The sequence below is a fragment of the Aulonocara sp. 'chitande type north' Nkhata Bay genome, linkage group LG3 (assembly GCF_057382095.1).
Source record: "Aulonocara sp. 'chitande type north' Nkhata Bay isolate Kocher_YH1m ecotype deep benthic linkage group LG3, A_spYH_male_GT1.1, whole genome shotgun sequence".
In the NCBI taxonomy this organism is placed as follows: Eukaryota; Metazoa; Chordata; class Actinopteri; order Cichliformes; family Cichlidae; genus Aulonocara; species Aulonocara sp. 'chitande type north' Nkhata Bay.
Genome location: NC_141346.1, coordinates 47,466,151 through 47,490,251, shown reverse-complemented (window position 1 = coordinate 47,490,251; position 24,101 = coordinate 47,466,151). Strand labels below are relative to the sequence as shown.

Genomic DNA, 24,101 nt, shown 5'->3' with positions numbered 1-24,101 from the left:
CAATACATCCAGTGTTATCTGAGCCTAGATCCTCTAAATAGACAAAGAAGTGGCCTTCACATCCCCACTGATAGCTAAGGCCACATCCATACTGTAGTTTAGAAAGCAGTCTGCTATCAGATGTCTTTTAAAACAGCCTAATCTCAGCGCAGCCATGACAGGTGAAGGTTTGAATGGTTTAACTTAAGCCATTCTGTATTATTGCTTTACCAGGCTACAGTGCTTTCTACAGTGCTTTTGTTTATAGTGGCAGGAGCAATAAAGAGTGATTGAAAACTCTTAGAAAATGTTATGTGAACAGTTTGAATAAAGCACGCCTCCGCAATAAGCACATATAGCTACAACTTAAGGCAAAAAAGAGAAAAAAATACATTTGTTTAAAAGTTTAAATAGTTTATAATAGTTGAAAACTCACAGTATAACTGACACAAAAGCCTTGAACGGAACAAGCTTGAATGTGGAGCCTTTCTGTTCTATGATCAGACGAATATTTTTTATGTGAATGCCACACATTCTGGAAGTCCTTCAACTTTCAAAGGTTCAAGTGCTGCTGATTGAGTGTGGGAATTGACCTGGGAATGGCTTCATTGTTCGCAACGTCCGAATCATGAATGAAAGTACCAAACATTCAGCGCATTGTATTTGTGCTCGGATGCTCGACTTCAATAGGCAGCCTGTTGATATTGCACATTTGTGGAATTTCTTTCCTTTATGAATGCTAAATGAGGCAGCTAAGCCGCTACATGCTGAACATCTGCTATCGTGATGAACACTTTCAGATGGAATAATAATCCTTTTTCACAAAGATCTTTGGATTGTTCTTCCCTTTTCATTTTTCACCAAAGTCAGGATCCAGGGTTGAGAACCAAAGAGCCAAGACTTCCTTAAGCGCTCTTGACTTTCTTTAAAAAAACAAACAAAAAAACTCCTTTTCAGCAGTAGCTTCTGAGTGTTCTCAGATGTAGCCAAGCTAATTAGCACTCAGGCGAGCAGCACATGCTCTCACATACCTAGTGGGTCATAAAGATGTTTACTAAACCCTACTGAGGACAGCTAACAAAGGCTTTTAAAGGCAAATGGGAGGAAAACCTTTTTCTTGGTTGGCTAGGATAATGAAAGTTGTTCATTGAGGTTTTTGCTGTAAGTGCACAAGGAATGCACCATAAATGAGCTGCAACTGTGTGGGCCATTTCTGAAAATGTGAGAACTTGTTGCTACAGGGATTTTAACGGGCCAATTTTGGGGAAAAATGGAAATCGGGAGAGGGAAGTTTTGAGGTACAGTTACTTGGTGATAGCCCGTTTTAACAACAAATACTAAAACCGATCCAACAATCAGCTTATTCGCAGAATTTAATCGCCGTGAAGTCACAAGTAGGCCGACATCAAACCGGGCTTCTTCTTCAGGCAAATTTGCACTGACAGTCTTAACTTTTCAACCCGAACGTGTCCTCGTTGGCTTCTTTTTAACACTCTCACACAAACGTTTTACACACATCAGGGGACCGTATCTTGAGCTTTGCCAGTTATACATCGACGTGAGCAAAGCGAGGAAAAGTTGCTGCTGTAGAGAGCCTGCGGGGCACAAGGTCCGCCTGGCCTTGACTCAGCTGCGAGCGACGAGCCAAATGGCCGAAAGTGTGAAAGAAGCCGGCCAACGTGAGGTGTCATAACAGCCAGGCGTAAAGGTGTTGATGAACTGCCGCGCTGGTGCGATAGCTCAAAAGTCTTTGAGAAACAAGGAAGGAGCTAACTTTCACCCAGGCTTCCCAGTTTCTTCACGATGCGGTCGTGTTGTTTTAGGCAGCTTCCAGCGGAGGAGGCCGACAGCCCAACGCGGCCTCCAGTTTCACTGCAGTAAACAGCAGGTTGTAAATAGAAACTGTCCTCCCAGACACATCGATCCATGATTTAAATCTGCCTTAGAGATGAGGCGCCTTTCCCCCCCCCGTTGGCTAACTTGTTAGCTTTGCAAAGCTTTCCAGATATTGGCCCATTTAGGTAATGAACCTCTCTATGTGTTTGGACCGTAGACTCGGAATGTAGCGCGGCCAAACGAGACAAGTTTTTACAGTCACTAAAACGAGTAAAGACAGATCAACATAAAAGATAAAACCATAAAAGCTTTTGTTATTCATGAGCTTATTAAAGATTCCTGTTTATGGGTCACTTCAGCAAAAAGAAGGCAGGGAGTGAGCGGATTTTCATTCTTTGCTGGAGAATAAAACAAGGGATTGATTGTGATTCGGGTTCTTCCTGAAGGGTGTGTGCGCGCTGCATGAAATCCTACCACAAGCTCTGCCAGTCTCTCTGCTCTGACCATGTTGGCTCTGGTAATTGTATTATTTCATCTCACATGAACTATTTTTGCTGCGTTTCTCCTGCACTCAATCTCTCTCCGTCTCTCTTTTCATTTATAGGGACCTGAGGGGCCGCAAGGGCCGAAGGTAAGTTACAGAAAATCATTTCTTTCTTCTTGCTGGCATTTCTTGCTTTTCTTAAAGAAAACTAAATGAGATTCGCTGACTTGGTTGTGACATAAAAGTACAAAGGAAACTTTTTTTTTTTGTCCCTCTGTTGAATTCTGATCTAAACCAAACTGTTTTTCATTTCACAGCAGCTCTCGTTGCACAAACGGTTGTAAACGTGTTGTTTGATGAGTATGTTTACCTGCATATTAGCGACAGACACTGCGCAGTCATGGTGAATAAACAGGAGAAGTGGGGAAAAAAGGGTGACAGAGAAGGAGAGAGATGGAGAACAGAGAACCTGGAGCTAAGTGCTGTGATACAGGCTGCGGGTCCCTGGTGGCGCTGATGTGAGGAACAGATGTAAGCTATATCCAGCCATCAGGTAGCTGCCAGTGTTTGTTCAGTGTAACCCAATCAGACACTTCCTGTCTGCACTGTCATCTGTCGGCAAGGCCTCCCGTCGGCGTGGGAGAGGGAGTGTGTGTGTGTGGAGGGGTCAATGATGACACACCACAGTGTTAATGACTCATAAGCCAGGCCCGGAGGCTACTCAATTAGATCTGCTGCTAGTGGAGCGCTGTGTTTAGTAGAGGGGCCGCGTCGAGGGTTATTCAAGTTTCATCAGCTCGGTGACTGATTCGGTGCCACCGCATGACGAAAAAGTCCAGCGTGAACGGTTTTCAACCCTCGACACGATGCTTTCCTGCGACTGTATCTCACATCTCTCAAGCATCTCTGATACATCTTTAAATGCGACCGGTAACTGTAAATGGCTTTTATTATGAAAGTGGTGCAAAAAGCCAACATAAGCAAACCGCGAAGAACAGAGAGCGGGCGTTCATTAAAACACGCTTGGCCCTCAGAGTCTAAACCAACTTTTACTAAGCTGACGCAGTAGATGCGGTAAAATCTCGAGTACATCTGCTGTGCGAAACATTTCTTTATTTCACAGGGCAGTACATTTTCAGTTTGAAGTGCAGCAGGAGTGTCCTCAGTCTTGCCTTCTGGCTGTATTGTCCATAACAGAGCAGATGATGAAATATGACATGCAGTATTTATGCTGGTCTGGCGCAGTAACATCAGAGCACGCCCTGATCAGCGGCAGACAGAACGGATACGCCGCCGGTGTTTATTTACAACCGTTGAGCCGGCCGTGACGGTACGAGCAGCGAGATGGTCGAATGTAATGATGCAAAAAACCCAACAAACTTTGCTTTTATTTCCCAGGGTTCACTCGGGCCTCCTGGCATCCCCGGTGTTGATGGACTGAAGGTGAGCAAACTCATTTACACTGAATTCTTGTAAAGCTCTACACTTCTGGGCTTTTAACTAGTTCTTGCTGACTTGCTGTTGTTTTTATTAGTGAATGTACTTTTCCAAGAGGAAAAAAACACCACTACTAGGCAGCATTATTGTCCCTCAAGACTTTTTATGTGTCCCTAAAATAAAAATATGCACACAAAGTTCAGAGAACCAACATCCATCTGCATACCTGATAGTATTTTATCATGAAAAGGCTCACTTGAGCATTAATCTTTCGTTAATCTTTCTCCCCATGTGTTTTAGTTTTTTATATAAGAAAAAAAAAGTTCTGACAGTTTCAAACCACTATTTCGGTTTGGGAGAAAACCCGTGGGCTTCTTCTTCAAGCCTTAACCACAAAATACCGTTCTGGCTGCCTCTGAATCTGTTCACACACTCGGCTCATGTCTGCTATTCATTCTCGGAGCGGATAAAGAAGACGCAGTGCAGGTGTTTCACAATGGGTGGAGGGAAGGAGAAAAAAGAGATGGAAAAGCATATTTATTCCAGAACAAACGATGGTATAAGTGAAGAGAATGAATGGAGAGGCAGTTTGAGGGTTGCATCGCTCTAATCTGAAACATGCACTTATAAAGAAAGGAGAGGCACGTATGGCTGTAATAGGAACCAGAGTGAAGAAGTTTCATTTTAAAGTAAAATCCATGCTAACTCTGGCTACAGTGGAGGCTGAAAGCTTAATTCTGTTTCCAAAATGAAAGGAGTGAGGTTTTGTAGCAGCCATGAAATAGATCTCCAATGCTGTGCAGTGCAGTTATAAAGCAGAACCTGTTATGGTATGTAAGTCTCACTCTTGCAGAAAGTTTGACTCAAAAGCAGTTAAAGGTGCTCAGGCGGCAGTGGCGGGTCCACTCGCACAGACACGGTATTGATTTGACATGGATATCCCAGCAGAATCACTAATGCCACCTTATCAAGCCAACCTTTGGAGTTCCTAACAGACTCTATCATCATTATGTCAATAGGGTGTCATTATTATGTCAATGACTTCCATATGCGTTTATGACGAACATCACCACGAGTGTGTAGCTGCAGGGACACGCCCAGCGCGGATCAGACACGCCGAGTTTCCCATGAGCATGAAGCATTTTGGGGAACAGTGAAAATAGCATTAAGATATTGAAAAATGACATCCAGTAACACAGTTTTCCTTCGAATATGGCCAGTACCGAGCTGCCTGGTGACATGTATTTTAATCCAAGTAATGCACTGCGTTATTTTTCCACTCTGGCTACATTAATCAGCTTCATCTGGTTAAAGCTGTCTGTCTGGGCTGAGGAATAGCTACTGCTCCTCTGAAAGGGTAATGACGTGGTATGTTTGCAAAGGTCAGGAGGTTAATTGTTTCTGGCAGCAGATGGACAGAGGTTGGTTTTTCAGCTAGGGAGCCGCGGAGACAAGGGATCGAGGCTAACGGCAAACTGGCATCCGTCAGACGGGCTTGGCTTTTCTTCTTCTGCACATACACAGAACCAAACCAGATAATTAAGCTTTTAATCAGCTTGTTTATCCTCTCGTCTTTCACATTCACTTTGTGGTTTCAATATTTGATACATGTGAACTTTTGGGGAATGTTATAGAATTCATAGTGCTGTAGCTGTACATTTACGCTCCTTACAGCAGTTCTGTCAGTGTAGCTGTATCTCACCTGTCTCGTGCTGCATTACCAACTATCCTGCAAAAGCCCTTTGCACCATACACTCACTCTTGTGTCTGAGTCAATTGTTATCTCAATTTTAAGAAGAAAAATATGCATTTTCTTTTGTTTTGTTCGCTTTTTGTGGGGTGGGGAGTGTAGGGGTCATATCTCCTGACCTTGAATCTTTAGTCGAACTGCTTACGCAGCACACTGAGTCAGTCACTGTGTGTATCTTGTGCTGTCCGTAGGGGGATGTTGGCATCCCAGGACTGGACGGTGTTCCAGGAGCCAAGGTCGGGGTGCACACATATTCTGTGTGCTCATATTCTTGTGAAGTCATAGCAGTCGCTTTTTTCCCCCTTTTTTTGGGTTAACCCTCTGAGGTCAAAGTCATGTTATCCCACCCTGCACTTTGTGAGAGCAGCAGCAACCATTGCCAGCAAACTTTGCAATATCAAACTAAAACAAAATCCTGAATCCCAAATATCTGTTGAGATGATCTAAAATATAAGACTCAATGTGAACACTTTTGCTATTATATGGATTATTTTACATAGCTTAACAATATCATTATCACATCAGAAACCTTCCATGTAACTGCACTGTTAGTATATAGTTCACACTTTTAATACAAACTGAAACAGAGACTCCGTGAGGCTGCGTCTTGCTGCAGGGTCATCTTAATTCAGTCATGTGATTTGGAGATGTCCCTTGACTCCAGAGGGTTAAAGTCATTTGCAATACTTTCCTTATCCTCTCACAGAAGCATCTCCCCCTTTCAGTCATTTTTCATCTTACCTTTTGACCATCAGCCGTTTTGTCCCTTTGTGATTTCTTTTTCATGGTTTTGAAAAACATGCATATACATGTATTCGTCTTTGATGTAACAGAAAATATATATCCTCCATGAAGACTTTAATGCATGGTATAAAAATATGTTGCAATGATAATGCAAGGACGATTTTAAATTTAAAAAACAAAAAAGTTCATGTCAGGGTCTGTCTGGGGAAAAAAAGCAGTCATAACATTTATAATCAAATATGAATTTAACCCCAGATACGAACTGACCCTGAGTGTGTGCAATAACCCCCCCAAACCCTCATTTTTTCTATCTCTGCTGCTCTGCTTTCCTTCCTAACAGGGTGAAATGGGAGAACGAGGTGAAAAGGTAAGGCGCTAATTTGGATCTTCGGACATTATTGCTAGCGTCAGTCTGTTATCTCATCACCACGACTGCAGCTCTGCCTTTACATCTCCCAGTTCCAGCTAGTTTTTTGTTTTTTTTTTGAAGTTGCCTCCCTTCTGTAACTTAGCCACCAGTGAGTCAGTGATTTAGTGAGTCACAAAAACTGCACCCAGCTTCACCGACTCCAGGCCGTGAAGTAAACCTAAGAACAGATCCATAAAACAGCCCCACAGAGGAACGGCAGCTTTATTCCCTCTGTTCTGTAATTGTAATGGTGCCCTTATTTGCTGTTGTTGGACGGCAGCGGGGTGGGAGGTGTGAAACACTGACCGGGATGACAGTGTAGCGGGCTGGAGAGTTAAGTGATGACTTATCGTGTGTGCTTCATCGACCACAAAACTGGCCCTCGGGCAGTCGTTGTCAGCTGGATCAGTTCTGAGCTGAATCAGAGACAGTGTCTCTGTCGCTAACACACCTGGCTTGCTGTAAAGATGTGACAGCATCTCCTAGCAATCCCAGTTCACAGCATCGTGTGTATCCTTTACCGCGATGCACAAAAAAAGGTCAAAGTGCAAATATTTTTTTAACACAATGGATTGAAAAAGAACACGAGCATCCAGTGTGTCAGTTCGTATTAGTATGAACCTGGTTCTGTGCTTTGTCGACTCCTGGCCGCTTGGCTTTGCCACAATTTCCACGTCTTAAACATCGTGACCAGTTTTCCAGAAGAGGGATGCATCTTTTTCAGATCATTTCATCAGGTTGCAGGAGGGTAAAGAGGAAACCACGTCCAGTTAATTAAGAAAATTCTGACAAAATAAACAATTTGTTCTGCAGATTTAATTTTTTTTATCATTTCCAGTCATATAATCATCCTGAGACTTGTCAGAGCACTAATTGGGGTCCTGACCTTCGGGTTTGGAAGAGATGCCATGTGGCAGGCCAGCGCTGCTAGCAAAAACTGCACTTTTTGGCTTTGTCGATTCAACTTATGATAAATTCCTAAATGGAAAAATAAACAGCAGTTTGAAGCATTGAAGCTGTTAAAATAATCTCGTTTTCTTGAAGTTCTTTTTTTTTTTTTTAATAGCGTAACACAATGAGACACCCTTTTATTTCATATCCTTGGAACTGCAAGGCGTTGTTTGATTCGCGGTCTAATCTTAATATAAAATCATGGGGATTTATTAAAAGTGAAATCACCTTTTCCCTGCCAGGCAGCTTGGCTCAAAGTACTCTGAGGTTTTATTTTCAGAGGAGTCAGACATGTTAACATTAAACACTTGTTTTTTTCCTCATTAATTAGTCAGCAAGCTAATTAAAAAAGAAAAAAGGCTTCTAACAGATAAAAAGGGAAAGTAGAAAGCTTGTTGCAGTTTTTTTTTAAATATATGTATATATTTTGACATCACAACAGTGATAACTTACAAAGACACTCATGATTGCAAATCATTGTGTTTCCCCATTTAATTTCATTTGATGAAACATGTCATGTTTCACTACATTTACACAGTCGGGATTTATAGCCGTGCTGTGATACGAAATCCACTGATAAAACAAGAGTGTAGCAACATTTTACAGAGTCTGTGAGTCTGCGTGCTTTGAGTTAAGTTCTAACCAGCGTGCTGACATGCTGATGCTGAGCAGATAGATTTACCAGCTTGGTATCGTATGCTAACTGTTGCTATTTAACAGGAAAAACAAAGTACAACTGAGAGCCTGGGAATGCGCGTAGAGTGTGCATTTGAGACATGACAGCCTCTTGGGGGTGTAGAAAAAAAGCTGGCTCACCAGACTTACTCATTTGAAGGTTATTCCAACAACGAGACATTCTCCTTATAAAGAAAACTACCAGTCAAATGGCTTCCACCGAGTCATATTGTGGATGGGACGAGCTATGATCCCGGCCGTACAGCAAATATTGCAAAAGTTGGGAGTTAAGAAGTGAAGTTTATCACAGCTCTCAATGCAGTGAGCTTAGGAGCTTCGTAACAGGGCATCACCTAAATATTACATTTATATTTGAACTTCATTTGACGGCTAAGTGATCAAAGTGAAGATAAAGCAGCAGCTTTGCTCCAGTGCAATCACAGAAGAAGAAGAAGCTTGTCCTACTGTGTGCTAAGCTTGTTAAAGCAATCATGTTTCATGTCATGTACTGTCAGCACTGACTCATTCCTGCGTCCAAGAGACTGAACAGGTTTCTGTGATGTCATTGCAGGGTGATTTGGGTGAGGACGGACCGAAAGGTGAACCGGGAGAGAAGGTATGTGAAATCCTCTGAGTTTTTGTTCTCTTTTGTTTATGTCTTGGACGCTGCACAGGGAACCAACAGAGAGGCTGTCGGTGGCCAGAAAACAGTAAAAAAAAGTTAACGTCAGCCTTCTGAGGAGAACTGTAATGTTCAGTAGAAACAGCTGGGGTCAAGGGTCATCAGTTGTACTGTAGTCAAGGCTGCACATAAGCAGTCATCCTGGCACTTGATGTGTCCTTTGTATTTAATGTGGACTTAATTGCTATGCTACGCTGATGCTACATTTTCTGGTTGGATGGTTTCTGCATTAATTTGTTACCATTTATCTTCAAGACAGCTCTGCTGGGCAGATTGTTCAGAACTAAACTAATAGATTCATGTTTCTGTCCAAAAAGCTTTTGTTTTCGGGAAGAGTTTCTTTGCTTTGTATTAGCACACTGACATCATATCCAGAAACACATTATGCTTGCCATGCTGCCTTCGCTCTTATTATTTTCTTTAAGGAGCATTTATGAAAATAGGTCACAGCCTCATTTGTATTGGATGACCTCTGGGCAAAATTTGGACCTCTTTACTCTTCATAAGTTGTAAAACATTTCAGAAACAAATCAATTATGGATAGAAATGAGCTATTTTTTTGGGGGGGGAAATGTTGATTTAGCTTCTCACACTAGTGGGGAACAATAAAGATTCTCCTTGGAGTTGCCAAAGAAACTGAAACACAGTATCTGAGGGCAAAATGCTGTGATGTATTATACACCAGAGGTGCTTATACAGAGTTAGGTATAAAAACAAAATGTAACCGATAAACCGGCAGCAGACCAGAAGCCATGTACTGAAAATGTCACTGCCAATTTATTGCTGTTCGGTGCAGAAAAACTTTGATAACTTCTCATTTTATGGGCACTGTGGTTTTTAAAACTCGGCAGCCAAGAAAGGACACCATTGGAGGGAAACAGATGCAGGATGTCATCTGTGGAAAATGAGTGAACAAAAAGGAAAAGAGGAGGGCGATAAAACTTTGCAGCTCAAGCACCGCTTTGATCTAGTTTACCTTGGTGCAATAAAAGGAGAGAAGATGATGGATTTTTGCTTCAGGAGTGAAGAAGAGTAAGATGAATCGGATAACCACGGGAATTCAGACTTCTGTAGACGATCACCTGCCATTCATTCGGGTGCACACTGATGCGTTTCACAGCGAAAGGCAGACTACAAATAATTATGATTTCTGCCATGTTTACGATGGATGTGGATTACCTCATCTCAGACGGTCAGCATCAGGACGTAAAAATGAGTGTTTTGTTTAACGTAGCGCACAACATATGGCGAGAGGAATTCGAACCAATAGACATCCAGATGAGTTTACCAGATGTCAGGCACACCGAGGGCTGATTGATTTTCAGTGCAAGTGAAGGGAACGTGTTGCCAAGCGGAGCCCCCTGTCATCAGAGTTTTGCATCTGATCACTTTCTCTTTTATGATCGTGTTGTTGCTTCACGGGAGGAAGATGAAACCAGAGAACAGAGGGACATGGGAGGGAAGGAGGGCATCTTTAGTCGTCCATGCTGAAGATGCCAAAGTTAACAATACACAGCACGCACTGCGGGGAAAGTGTGGTAATGTGAGGTGAAAGGTGAAGCAGCGAAAGCTTCGCTATGGTGAGCAGAGAGACCTCGGGGAGTGCAGAGAGAGGGGGGGAGAGAACTGGTGGTGTAAGCAGTCTGGCTGTGCTTCGCATGATACAAAGGGAGATTGTTTTGACTGTGGGGGACCTGTGAAGTGTGAAAGAGACTAAATGACAGGGCAGATATACTCTGACTGACATGCTCACTCGCTCTTAAGAGCAGGTTAAAAAGCTGACATGCTGAGGACTCCAACAGCTCCAAGTAGTCTTGAGTTTAGTTTCTTGTTTGTATAAGCTCATGTGCGGATAATGTAATTGAATTCCATAGAAATATACCTTGTTTTCCAGGTGTTTATTGAAAACATTGCTGTAAATAAATAATTTGCTACAACTAGCTGCTGACAACCCCCATGGAAAGGAGTATATTCACTAAAATGTTGGAGAGTAGTTGCTATAGGTTGCTGGGTGTAGAGCATCATCCAAAGCAATCGCTAGAAGGTCTTCAATACAGAACCACATATCTCTATGCAATCAATTTCATTTAGCGACTGGCAGCGACCAAGATCAACCACATGGGAGCTGACTGGGGAATGCATATTTTTCTCACCTAGAGTTGTCAGGGAGTGGCAACCCCAGGTAATCCCTGACCGGTTGGCAAGTGGAGGTTTCTACGTGTGGCAGGATAAAAATCGGTTGCTGGAGGTGATCCACCAAAAATCTCCTTGCGGCCGCCTTGGTTGTTAGCAGATTGCTTCGGACACCCATTTCATAGTAGATACCAGTTTGCCTCCAATCAAACTGTAATCAAACTAGTAAAAATTGTAGTCAAACTTGTAATCAAGTTACCATAGCAGCTAAAGTTTGCCCGAGTTATGAGCAATCACGACCATCATACGTGCAAACAAGGCAGTCGCAAGAAGGTTTTCATTACAGGACCGTTTACCTCTATGCAACCAATTTTTTCTAGTACTAAAAGCAACCTAGTGCAACCACATGGCAACTGGTTGGGGAATACACATTTTTCCCTAGCAACCGGAGGTTGTAAGGGGGTCACTAGCTTCTCTTTTGGCCTGCATGTGTGGGAGTTTAATTTAAATACCGGACAGTCATCAACTACTCAGCAGTTCTTCAGGGAATGCACACTTTTCTCTAGTGACCAGGAGTTACCAATCTCTGTGACTAGCCTCATATATACGAATTATAAAAAGTATATAATACTGCAAAATGCAATATGGGGGGAAACATGATCATACTAAAACATGCGTGATCATAAGTCATGAGCTAAATGTAGCAGGGGAAAAGTAGTAGGTAATAGGTATGTTAATTGTACATAAGAAAAGCATCTGTGTAATTATACTCACTTATGTTCACTCACTGTTTAGTATACATTTATATAACACATTACCTGCTCTGTTGTGTCCGTAAGCCATCATTAAGCGTAGAGAGAAATGTTTCTAACAGCCCCTGCATGTCCATTTTTGGCCTCATTTAAAACAAATCATTACCACAGTTAAAAGCTTTAGTTCTAAACCATTTCCTTCTGATGCATTCAGCCTAAGTATTTAAGTAGGTGTGAAATTAACAGTGACTCTTCTTGCTGAAAAAGTTGGACCTCACAAATTGAAAAATACTTTAAAGTTGTTTTCTTTTTTTAATACACAAAATCAAACTTTGGATTTTGTTTTGGGAAGTTCCAGGCTATGAGTGCTTGGCTCTGGCCAGTCTGGCACAGCGGTTGGTATAATTTTTGAATCCTAAGATCCGGTCCAAGCTGTTGTGAACTGGCAGCATTTCAAATACTGGCAAGGCCTCTCTGCCCTGGGAGCCAATCACAATTTGCATTGCCTCACATATATCTTAACTCAGGGACAGGGGGTAATATTTAGCCGGGGCCCGCTGAATTTGGTCATCACTGCTAATGGCTGTAATGTGGAGTAAGACTCATATTTTGATGACTGCGGTGGTATTAATTTGTCACAATTCAGCCATGCCTTCATTGCTCAGCGATTAATTCTGCGCTCATCTCATTCCCCAAGCAAACAGCTGGAAAATGGCATGATTTACTAGGCATACATTTTGCGCCCTTCATGCTATTATCTCTAAATGCCAACGGGCAGCGACAGGTCTGGGTGCCTGTAATGAAGTGGAGCTGCGGTGACGGCTCTCAATCTTAGTCTGCTCTGCGGCTAAATCGAACGCTGTAGCCTCACCGTGGTAATTGGCCCAGTTGGGACGTGTCAGCACTCTGCGCCACACCTCAGCACACCTCCCAGCTCCGCCGCTTTTTCCATCTCATACTCCTACATTTGGAAGAGATTAAACTCTCTCTTGGTCAGGGCTCTCGTTCGGCTTCTAGAGCTCGGTGTCACTTGTGTTAGATCGGTCACACCAGCGAGCTTCTTGCTTCAGCAGCCGAGGAATGAAGGCTCGATCGCTTTTGCAGCATCCTCCTTGTTTTCAGGGCTCTGCTTCACACGGCCAAACTTTACAATCTATTATGTAACGTTTTATTTCTCCGCAGTACGAGCGCATTACGATCCTGCTGTGATTAATTATGTGGAAACGGTTAATTATGCTTGCATATAGCCCACTGATCATGAGCGTCACAAGGTAATTTTGTTGTTGTTGTTTATATTGCTAAAATTGTAACAGTTAAGTACAAACGTGGCACCTTTACCCCTGCCGAAAGCAGCAGGTGTGAAGACACAAGAAAGTCAGGAAAATGGGCCCCTGTCTCCTTCTTTAGTATATATATATATTTATATATGTTTTAAGATGAAATAAATCCATGTTGTCTCCTAAGTATTTGGCCAGAAATATTTCTATTTAATTGTGTAAAATGATTTAAAAGCTTTTTTTCTGTATTTTTTGTAGTGAACTGTAAAACTTCATCCATTTAGATCTTGTACCCCAATAAAATATAAAAGAACTTGTGAAAATGTCCATTTATATATATTAAAAAGTGGAATGATGAATTTTTAAGATTGGGATAGAAGCACCCCTGAGTATGCAGCGAAACCCAGCTGTAAACAGTAACGCAGTTTATTGTGTGCAAAAAAAAAGAGCCACAATTAAACATTGCCTTGTGTGCTATGCATCATAATGACTCCCATAAAAAGCTGAGGGCGAGAGGCATTCCTTCAGCAACTTCTGAGCGCGAGGCGTATGTGTAGTGAAACCACAGAGTCCACACCAGAGCTAAAGACCCAGCCTCCTCCTCCCCACTCCTTTTTCCCACCAACCACCCGTAATTAGGCTTATTGGCCCCTTGTTTTATGTCTGTTTTTACTGTACACTGCAGTAGTGATGCAGTGCATAGAAAAAAAGGGTCTGGGTTCTTGGTGTCTGGACAGCTTTGCTGGAAAAATGTGATATAAGTAGCTCTGTCTCCTTCTAGTTCCGTGCCATATCTAAGGAGAAGCAATGAACAAAGCTTTCAGTGGTTCCTGTTAGTGTGCCTCCTTAAACACCTTCACCTCCTATACTGCTGTGGATTTCTTCTTATTGTATATAGTGTTAGATTTCACCCTGCATGTCATCACCCCTGCCCAGCTGCAGGGTAAAACTGAAACGATTCCCAGCACCGTAGTCATAAAAATGCTGTCTCCAGCTTTTGTGAAAAGGTACATTCTCTGTTTAGAATAGCAAACAAGCTGCTCTTCAAATTGTGTTTTCACCCAGTTTTATCCAGTCAAATGCAGCAGTTGTGAAATTATGCTCCGCATTGTTCGGTAAATGGGTTTCTTTTCTATAAGTCAGCATTTTGTAAATGTAATTGCACAATAATGTTGACTCCTCACAGACAAGCCCATCGACTATTTTAACAGTCTCTGTCACTTTTTGTTTTGCCTTTTGTGTCTTTCTGACTTTTCTTCTGTGACTCTTTCTTAGGGAGATGCAGGCTCCTCTGCAGCAGGCATCAAGGTGAGAGCTAAGCTAAAGCCACTGTCATTTTGTCCTTGATTTAAGATTTTTAAATGGAAAAATGTAATTCATTAAGGTCCAAGTTGTGACTGTGTGTGCATCTACAGGTATTTTTTAAATAGGGTTGACTGTAGACAGCAGAAAAAGGACAGATGTTCCTTGGTTTGTTAACTATCCTTTGGAGCATTAACATCTGGCATTTTAGCCTTTACCAGCTTGGCTTTTTGGCTTCTGAACTCAATACATTAGCATAACTGGCTGGAGTGCTAGTTTATTAGCTAGTGTTAACTAAACTACGCTAAAAAAAGCAGTAAAGCATCAAGTGAGTTTAACTTGTTAGATACTGATCTGGTCCGTTAAGTAACAGAGGGGGTTGTTAATCAGTTTCAGCTGCTTTGGTGTTAATGACATTAACAACAGGTGCACTACAGGGGAACAACGAGACAACCCCCGAAACAGGAAACAGGTTTTACAGATAGAGGCCACTGACAGTTTTCTGACTGTTTTAGTTTTGCATTTTGTGTCTGTATCGCTGCTGGTAGCGTGAGGCGATACCTGGACCCTACAGACGTTACACAGATAGTCCAGTTCCTCCAGGATGGCACATTGTGATGTGCCACTGGCAGAAAGTTTGCTGTGTCTCCCAGCACCATATCAAGAGCATGGAGGAGATTCCAGGAGACAGGCAGTTAGTCTAGGAGAGCAGGATGGGGCTGTAAATGGTTCTTAACCCATTATCAGGATCAGTATCTCCTCCTTTGTACAAGGAGGAACAGGATTAGCACTATATAAGGACTGCCAGACCTACAAAATGACCTCCAGCAGACCACTGGTGTAAATGTCTCTGACCAAACAATCAGAAACAGCCTTCATGAGGCTGGCCTGAAGGCCCGAAGTCCTCTTGTAGTGCCTGAAACGTTGTTCAGCATGACAGGTTTAGTGGTGGATCAGTGATGGTCTGAGGAAGCATATCAATGGAGAGGCATACAGAGCTCTGCAGGCTAGCCAACAACACTCTGGCCTTCATTAGGTATCCTAGGTATCATTAGGTATCAGGAAGAAATCCCTTGGTTCGATTTTCTGAACCAGTGCTGGTGCAGGTGGTCCCGGGTTCCTCCCAGTGCACAACAATGCCAGCCTCAAGTGGTGAGATTTCACAGGCAGTTCCTGGAAGATGAAGGACTTCACTGGCTCCCACACTCACCTCAGCTAAATCAAACAGAACATCTCTGGGACATTATGTTTGTTTCAATGAGAAAATTAGATTTTCTCAGATTGAAGAACTGACAGGAATGCAAAAGGCGAGAGAGAGACGGGGAAACTGCGGGTTGGCTGCTCTGAGCCAAAGGGCATGTGGGCACCCGCTCAACACAGTGAGCTAAACCAACGCCCTTCTCACTGAGATTCTGTTAAATTTTTTAAGTATAGTTTACTTACCAGACGAATGCTAGCCTGTGCTACATTCATTCATTTTAATTGGATTCAATAAGGAAAAAATGGACTTCCATTAGTAAAGCAATAACACAATAATGAGCTACAGTGTTACTCTATGAACAGGAATAGGTAAGTGTAGTCAACATGAAAGAAAATAAGATTCAGATAGCTATACGTACTTGGATCAGGGGTCTTTTTTGTTACCAATTGAAACTAACTACTAAGATTAAGAACTTATAAAGGACTTTCTGTTAATACATGCAGAACAGAAGTACAGATAGTTGGTGGTATTTTGAAATCGGTCACACCGGTTAAATAGAAAACTCTTTACATGTATTACAGGGTGAACCTGGAGAGCCTGGAAGAAGTGGACTAAAGGTAACGACTACACTTTGCTACACCTCATGGCTTTTTGATACACAGCATAAAGGAAGTAGTACATAATTGCATGCAACAGTCATAGTAGTATGGTTTTAAATATACCGACATATTTTACTCAAAATATAACTCGACCAGTGAATAGTTTTAGGAAACCTGAGTGTATATGAAAGTCTTATTTATTTTTCATCATTGTGCCTGTACACATCGAAACTTTTGCAAATTAGAAAAGCTCAAATATGGACATGCTCATTCAAAACTCAGCCGAACGTTACTGTTTAAATGGCATTAAGAATGCAAGTTGACCTTCAGTACATCACAGCCCTTCACTTCACTTTAATTCAGCTTGATTGTTGTTTAGAGCCAGTGTAGGGTCTCCAGTTTCATACTAACACCTCTGGATATACTAATCTTCTGGATTTTTCTCTTTTTTTGGCTCCTTGTTCTTGTTTCCATGTTTCTGCGTGCATTTCCCTTAGCTCCAACCACAAGGTCACCCTATTCTGCTGCTTCAGTTTTATTGTTCAAGCGATATTCGCCGCTACGACCTCTGTTCCCGGCCGTTGTTTGTTGTAGTGTTTGACATACTTTCCGAGGCAACAATGGCAGCCAGGAGAATGTTGCTGAAGAAACAGCTTTTGTTGAGAAACTAATAAACAGTCACGCCGAAGAAGAAAACTGAGCCATTGTCCGGCCTTTGACCAGACTTCTGCTGACATTGCACCAATGCCTCATGTAAATTACACTCTCAGTCTCTTTTATCTGTTTGGACAAACTAGTTCCAGGCGACAGAAAGGTTGTTTTTTTTAGCAAGTGCCTCTTATTTCCTGCTTTGCCGCCAAGTAAAATTGTGGCCTAACTAACTTTTAATGCTTAATCATATTGTTCGTTTTACATCCTTCTTGTGCTGACACACTTAAAAATTGGGTTTTTTTCACATAATAATGTCACAAGATTGAGTTGTTGTTTCCCATTTAACATCACCATTGGGTGGCACTCATTTATTCAGCTGTCAACAAGAAGGACTTAATTTTTTATAATGCTTTCATTAGCAGCAATCGCAGTTTACAGCCTCCTCTCTGATCCCCCGAGTGCCATTACGATTCATTATTCTTGAGCGGCGCTAATCATTTCTTTTCATATGCCATAAATCCAGTGGTCATAGTTTTCCCGTTAAGTCAGAAATTTTTATTTTGAAAGTCTCAAAGTATTCTCATCGGAGGATTGGGGGGGGAGAGCCTGACCTCTTGAGTTTTCCACAGTCGAATCAAATGACTGCGTTCTCAGCTTGACAATCACCCGACCTTGATAATAGAAAAATACGCCAACTCTTCCTACGCTGCCAAACTCGGAGGACCTTGAAGCCGTGGCAGCTTTCGCAAACAGCTTTTGCAACTTTAACCCAAAGTATCAGACGATTTTTCCTTCCAGAAACCCGAACACTTCACACCTGCCCAAACCAATAAAATCCTAAAAATGAAACTCAGTTGCACTTTTTGAAGGGTTGACAAGTACTAATCGCGCTGTCAAGCCACGGCTGCATGAGTTGGTCTGAAAGTGCATGTGCAAGTACCTTCTGCTGATGCTTACCACAAGCGAATGACGGTGAAAATACAATTACTGGACAGCGGGCAGCTTTTCAGAACCACGACAGCTTGATAGACACAAACACAAATAGAAAATAAAGCATAGAGCTTTTCAAACCCAAACCCAAATGAGGCTTGACTCAGCTTAGCTTGGCTTGGCTGTAACATGTCACACTCTTCTTGTGTAGGGAGAGCCAGGACTTCCAGGGCTGCCTGGACTACCAGGGATAAAGGTAAATGCTTCGTGTTTTCATCCACCCTCCCATCAGTGTTGTCCCTGTCCGTCAGCTTCAGTCCATCTGTGGTAGAGTACACATCTGGCCTGCTGTCACGCCGTCGTGGACCGATCTCGCTTCTCCTGCTTTGTGGGGATTCGCACTTCAGCTTAGCAGCGCGGTAGCTGCTGCGAAGCGAAAGTGAGGAGTTTAGGCGAAATGACAAAACCAAACAGTCTGAGCTTTTGATCTAAAGATGCCAGCGTTCAGCAGGAAAACTGTCTCATTAGGATTCGTGAATAACACGGAGGTCCATGAATTAATGATCGAATGCTGCTTAGCAGGCAGACATTTCAGTCGACTTCCTGACGGTGGCAATCAGGAGGCTCAATGTGTCAAAAGTGCTGCTCGTTAAAAAGAGGAAGTTTAACTTTTATTTGATTATTCCGGGTTTTTTAAAGCTACTGTTTTCCCCGTATCAAGAGCAGATGGCGAATCGAAAAGCACAAATGGCGCATGTTAAAGAAAATCAATGCACTTGTGGACCATTAAGCTTAAAATATAACTGTTGAATGTAAGGAATGCTCACACGGACATGGAGATGATGGTGCTTGTTATGCCTGTTTTGTTCTTTTCTTTTCATATGCTTGGAACGTGCTGGGCTTGTTAAAAAAAGGCCCTTTCATTTTACACTTTATATACTCCTGTTTTGACTTAAGAGGCCTGTATGCTTGATGGATTCTAACAATATTTTTTTGCTAACGTAGCACTCGGCCTTGCACTTTGTTCTGCTCTCTGCATTCTTTGCTGTTTATCCAATCAAAGTTTAAAGGTTTGAAAGCCAAATGTCCATTGCCTCTCTGAGGGCTTCCAGAGTGCCTAATGTTCTCTAGGTTGCAGATGGTGTAATAATACATTCCGGTTAAGTAATTTCCCAATCAAATGTTATGTAAATCAAACCCAGTGTCGCACTTCATGCTGGACCCTCGCTCCTCATACGTGAAAGTGTAAATGCAGGAAAATTGGAAGCGTCTCCGTGAGCGGCGCAGACCCTCTTAATCAGAACGCTTCTGCGTGCCCCGATGAGTTTCTAACAAGGTCAGTCGTAACGTCTATTAGGATTCATAATAGGGAGAGACTCGTTAATATATGAGGAACCAGGGGATAAATTAACCAGCCACTGATAATGTGTGTCTGTGAGTGTGATTTATGCATGAGTGCGCGCTTGTGTGCGCGTGCAAGTGTGCAAGCTGTAAGTGCATGCCTGTCATTATAAATGTGTTTGCTCATGCATCTTGTGTGTGTGTGTGTTTAGTGCTCATTAGCAGCGCTACATGAGAGACGCCCAGTGGAAAAATTAATAATAGCTGCTCGTGGTTGTGTTTTTGTTTTTGTTTTTTTTGCGCAGGGTGAGCCCGGGTTTCTCGGTCCCCAGGGTGAGCCTGGGCTTCCAGGACTCCCAGGAACTAAGGTGGGTGATTTCAGCTCGTCACTGTGATGTTGTTTATCACCGCGTGGGAGGTATTTTCTGCTCCGAGTGACACGCTGAATATTACGAGCTGGTAATGATGAGACGCAAACACTTTGACTGATGGTTATCACATCCTATCAGCCCGATCATCGGTGAAATCGCGAATTCCTTTGAGTTTCTGTTCTCATTACCCTTCATTATCGCTTTCCCCTCAAGGTGATTAAACCTCTGTTGCTTCAAAATGTCACTTGGAAGTTGTCAGAATGAGATAATCCTCTGCCGCTACCTTTGAGTCCTGACATTATCACACTGCGGAGCCAGCGGTGATAATCCAGACATGCAAGAGTTATTGCTCGTGCTCATGTCCTTTTGCATCGGGCTGTTTGCAGTGCGCAGATAACTGAGATATATTAGCGTTTCGCTGTCCTCTGGCATATTTCTGCTGCTTAATCAAATGTCAGCTAAAAAATTGGCTTTGTAGAAAAACAATTTGGCTTAATGTTTATTCCATTTGAGACAATCAGCGTTTTACTTGCTTTTTTTGTTTTCAAGGCACACTACACATAATAACATATCAGTAATCGTTTATTATTAAATCCTTACTGAATCGATGCTGCTGGATAATAACTGCATCCCGCTCGGTTTTTAAATATAAGTATTAGACACTGTGAAGCTCGAGTTTTACCACGTCTCCCTCTATTGGCTGTTTTCAGTCAAATCAAAATTCAAAATTAAGAACGTGCATTTAAATCATCGACTTTAAGGAAAAGGGTTTCACTTCTTTGTTGTCGATTTCCTCGGCCCTGTCACATCTCATGTCTGCCTCGTGCATACAGTATTTACATTTCGCCGTTTGAATATGTTGAGTAAGCGAGCTCGTGAAAAGGCTGAGGAGTCATGCTGAATATGTATGACATGAGGGGAACCGAAGGCGCGCCTCATGTTCAGAAGATGCACCGCGGGCCTTGTGCTGACATTAAAGAGGGAACTCAGCTTTGATCAGCAGTTCTGCATGACACCTTGTTGCAGGAGAACAATAGTAACTCACCTCTTCTTCTCCTTCTCTTTGCATAGGGTGAGAAAGGTGACCACGGACCACCAGGGAAGGGGGAACGAGGAGAGACGGGACCCACTGGACCAAAGGTCAGCAAGTGAAGGGCATAAGTGTGCATTCATGCCTGTGCGTACGGTATGAATTATTAAAGAAATAAGTCGCTGAAGCGAGGAGTCTTTGGAGCTTTTCAGCTGTTGCTTTGCTGCCATCTAGAGCCTCTTTGATCCAAACACACACGGCAAAGTTCTCCAAGTCATAAATCAGATAAGGCGATGCTTAATCAAGACTTCATGTTCTCTTTTTGTTAAACCTGGCTAAAACATTATAGTCTGTGATAGGTCCGTGGCTTTCCCTGGAGTGCGTGCAAAGTAAACCCAGTGTAAATGAGGTTGCCTTTGTTTATGTCTGGTGCTGCCCCTGCAGGTAGCTTAATCTCCAGTCTAAACTTAGACGACACAGAGATCTGGTTCACATCCTATTACATGCCCCAGAAGTGAAACTCATCCTCTGTCAGCGACACAGTTCAAATAAACACGTTCTCCACTTCTTGGCGGTTGCAGCGTATTAAAACCTGGTTATTTTAGTGGAGCTCGAAGCGTAGCTCTCACAGGAGGAGTCAGAGAGGATGATAATGTTTCCTTCAGGAAATGTGTTTTTAGAAATGCGTAATTTTCTTTAAACCCATAAAAGTTTTTAAAAAGGGTTTGTTTTATATTCTTCAACTTTATGTGCATGTCTGAAGTACTACGCGTTAGTATCCTCTTCACCTGTGTGTTTTTTTTTAAACGTGGCAGGGTTCACAAGGAGAGGCTGGTACACCTGGCCCTAAAGGGTCAAAGGTCAGTACAGCAGATTTGTTTTCTCTACACTGCATGGGAATTAGTTGATCCTGGGTAAAAGAACCAGCTAAATGTATTTTCCAGTGATCTTGGTTTGTTTTTTTGTCCTGAGCTGGTAAAAATGTGAAAACACTAAGAACTTAATGATCCTTGTTAAGCGTGTTGTTTATAAAAACAATCAGATTTACAGGTTTTAATAAATGTTGGAGGAGTCTTTGAGTTGAATGCAACACACATCAGATTAAATTAACAACATTTAAACGAACTCACATAAATCGGTTGCACACACAAATTTAAACTCCACCAACACTTTAAACTCCTTCAGTGTAATAAGGGCGAAAAGCTGAACTTCAGATTTTAATTTATTCTCATTTATAATTAATTTATTCAAGCTTTTATCACAGCTTTTGAAGCTGTAAAGAACATAGATATTATTTCATCAAAGTTGTTCTTTCATTCTGTCAAATGCAAGCTGTAAATACTAAAAGGCCTCAGCATCTATAAAAATGTAAAGTGTGTGGCTGAAGGCGTGACGGCAGTGTGCCTTGAGTTCAATATTTGTTGTTTGTCTTTCATATTAGGGCGAGGGTGGAGATAAAGGAGACTTGGGGCTCATTGGACCAAGGGTAAGCAAGCATATTAAAGATAATTAAGGATGCTGTGTGCTGACACGCTAAACCTTTTAATTTCTAATACAACACTTCAGTTCTAGGATGTGATTAGGATGAGCACATCAGAGTGACAGCTCAGTTTGAGTGTTGGTTTGTTATCACCACCAGGGGGCAGTAGTTAAGCCTAGGCAGATTTCTGAAAGGGAGGCACTCTATTGAGCTTGTAATTCTTTGATATGATATAATCATGTGTGAAATAAAAATGTGTTTAATGGTGTTGGACATGTGCAGGGCCCACCTGGGCAGAAAGGAGAACAAGGTGCCACCGAAATCATCGACTACAACGGAAACATTCAGGAAGCTTTACAGGTCGGTTCCTTAGACGTAAAAGACGAGGGGAAAGTGATTCCTTTTTATTTTTGATGCATGTACCTACCTATGAATGGTTCACCTTCCTCACTGCTTACTTGCCAGATTAAAAGTGGAGCTAAAGTAGGTGAAAGTGAATTATTTGCCTGCATAACATAATGACTAAAAAGGAAAAAATATAAACATGTATAGAAATGTAATCCAGTGCAATGCCTTCATTTGAAGCTGCTTAGGTTGAGCTCTATAGACGCTGAGGGTGTTCCTGTGCAGAAATGTGCTGACACAAAGGTTTCTTTTCATGTGACCTCTACAATCTTATCTCTCACCTCTTCCCCACTTCCACTCCTGTGGCCTACTGCAGAAGATTACCACTATTACAGTTACGGTAAATAGGCTCTGTGTATTCTGTGTATCGTTTCATCTCCAAAGTGTGATCCATCTATGTCCGAGCATGGGCCCGACCCGGTTCCAACACCCGTTTGCGCTGCCCTGTTGTACTTGTCCTCCCTCACCCAGCAACGTTTTTGCTTGACAGTGAATAAAACTGTATTCAGTGCTGCGATTGTGCTTCTCTGTGATCGACCTTACATGCTGCCTGAGCTGCTGGTTGTGTCCTTGAATGTCTATTAAACAGCATTAAGAGGGTTTTCCAAACTCATTCAGTCCGCTTCTTGTCGAAATCGCATCACGTATAGCAGTCAAGAATCCCAAAGGCTGTGGTTTGAGTCAGCAATAGTTTATTCCACCTTCCAACATGTCTACATCTAAAATAAGCATACGGATGTGTAGCCTTTTTTTTCACTAAGAACTACAAACCCCAGAGCAGAAAAATGCAGATTTTCCATTTCACCCTAAATCAGTGTCAGAATGGCAGAATTTATGGTTCAGCTGTCGAAGTCATGCAGCCCTCACATCCTAACATCAAAGTGTGTAATTCTGTCATACATGTTCTCACTTTTGTGACCTCTGCATGTGTTGAGCGTCCTGTTCATGGTTAATACCTGATTCCTAACATAATTTTTCAGTGTTATGGCCAGTGCCAGTTTTAATTAAAACGTAATTCACAGCATTGTTTCGTAGGTTTCACTACAGCTGTGATGTATTCACACTTGTGCGCACGTGTTGAAGAGAAATCTGTCTCTCTTTCTGTCCAGGGTCCCCCTGGGCCTCCTGGGCCAACGGGACCACCAGGCATAAAGGTAAATTTCTTATGTGTGTGTGTGTATGTGTAGTTGTGTGTTTGATTATGATGTCAAGTGGTGATCTTTTACAAGTCACATTATGTAACTTGATAGCTAATTTAGTCTAATTTGTGGTCATAAAAATGTCATATCAGGGGGATCGCGGTCTGCCTGGTCTTCCTGGACTTGATGGAGAAAGAGTAAGTTGATCTTATACATGTGTATATATATTTACTTACATTGGTTAACCTTAACATGTGGAGTCGAGAGTAGATGACCTAAGTGTAGACAAACAAAGGCAAAACGGGGTCCTTAACAAAAATCGAGCCGTTTTTTATGTCTGGTAGAAAACTACAAAACAAAGGGGAAAAAGCGAAACAAGACGAAGCTAAACAATAACCTAAACTGGGAAAGCTAAACGTGAAAAACCCCTAACATGAAACCTGGCCTGGATACATGGAAACATGGTGTGAAACACAGACAACCTGACAGTGAATGCATGACAACAGATCACATAAATACACATGAGGGTGACGAGGGAAGTGG

At 42.2% G+C, this 24,101-nt stretch overlaps 1 protein-coding gene across 1 annotated transcript in view; it reads left to right on the top strand.

Annotated features, from left to right (window-relative positions):
• col25a1 (collagen type XXV alpha 1 chain) overlaps positions 1-24,101 on the top strand; it is a 153,487-nt gene that overhangs the window by 117,923 nt on the left and 11,463 nt on the right. The window contains exons 10-25 of the mRNA XM_086283832.1: positions 2,420-2,446; positions 3,698-3,742; positions 5,678-5,722; positions 6,571-6,597; positions 8,837-8,881; positions 14,385-14,417; positions 16,194-16,229; positions 18,004-18,048; positions 19,439-19,501; positions 20,576-20,644; positions 21,350-21,394; positions 21,976-22,020; positions 22,297-22,374; positions 22,736-22,759; positions 23,529-23,573; positions 23,711-23,755. Of these exons, the coding sequence (XP_086139958.1) occupies positions 2,420-2,446; positions 3,698-3,742; positions 5,678-5,722; positions 6,571-6,597; positions 8,837-8,881; positions 14,385-14,417; positions 16,194-16,229; positions 18,004-18,048; positions 19,439-19,501; positions 20,576-20,644; positions 21,350-21,394; positions 21,976-22,020; positions 22,297-22,374; positions 22,736-22,759; positions 23,529-23,573; positions 23,711-23,755 (717 nt within the window). The remainder of the gene's footprint in view (positions 1-2,419; positions 2,447-3,697; positions 3,743-5,677; positions 5,723-6,570; positions 6,598-8,836; positions 8,882-14,384; positions 14,418-16,193; positions 16,230-18,003; positions 18,049-19,438; positions 19,502-20,575; positions 20,645-21,349; positions 21,395-21,975; positions 22,021-22,296; positions 22,375-22,735; positions 22,760-23,528; positions 23,574-23,710; positions 23,756-24,101) is intronic.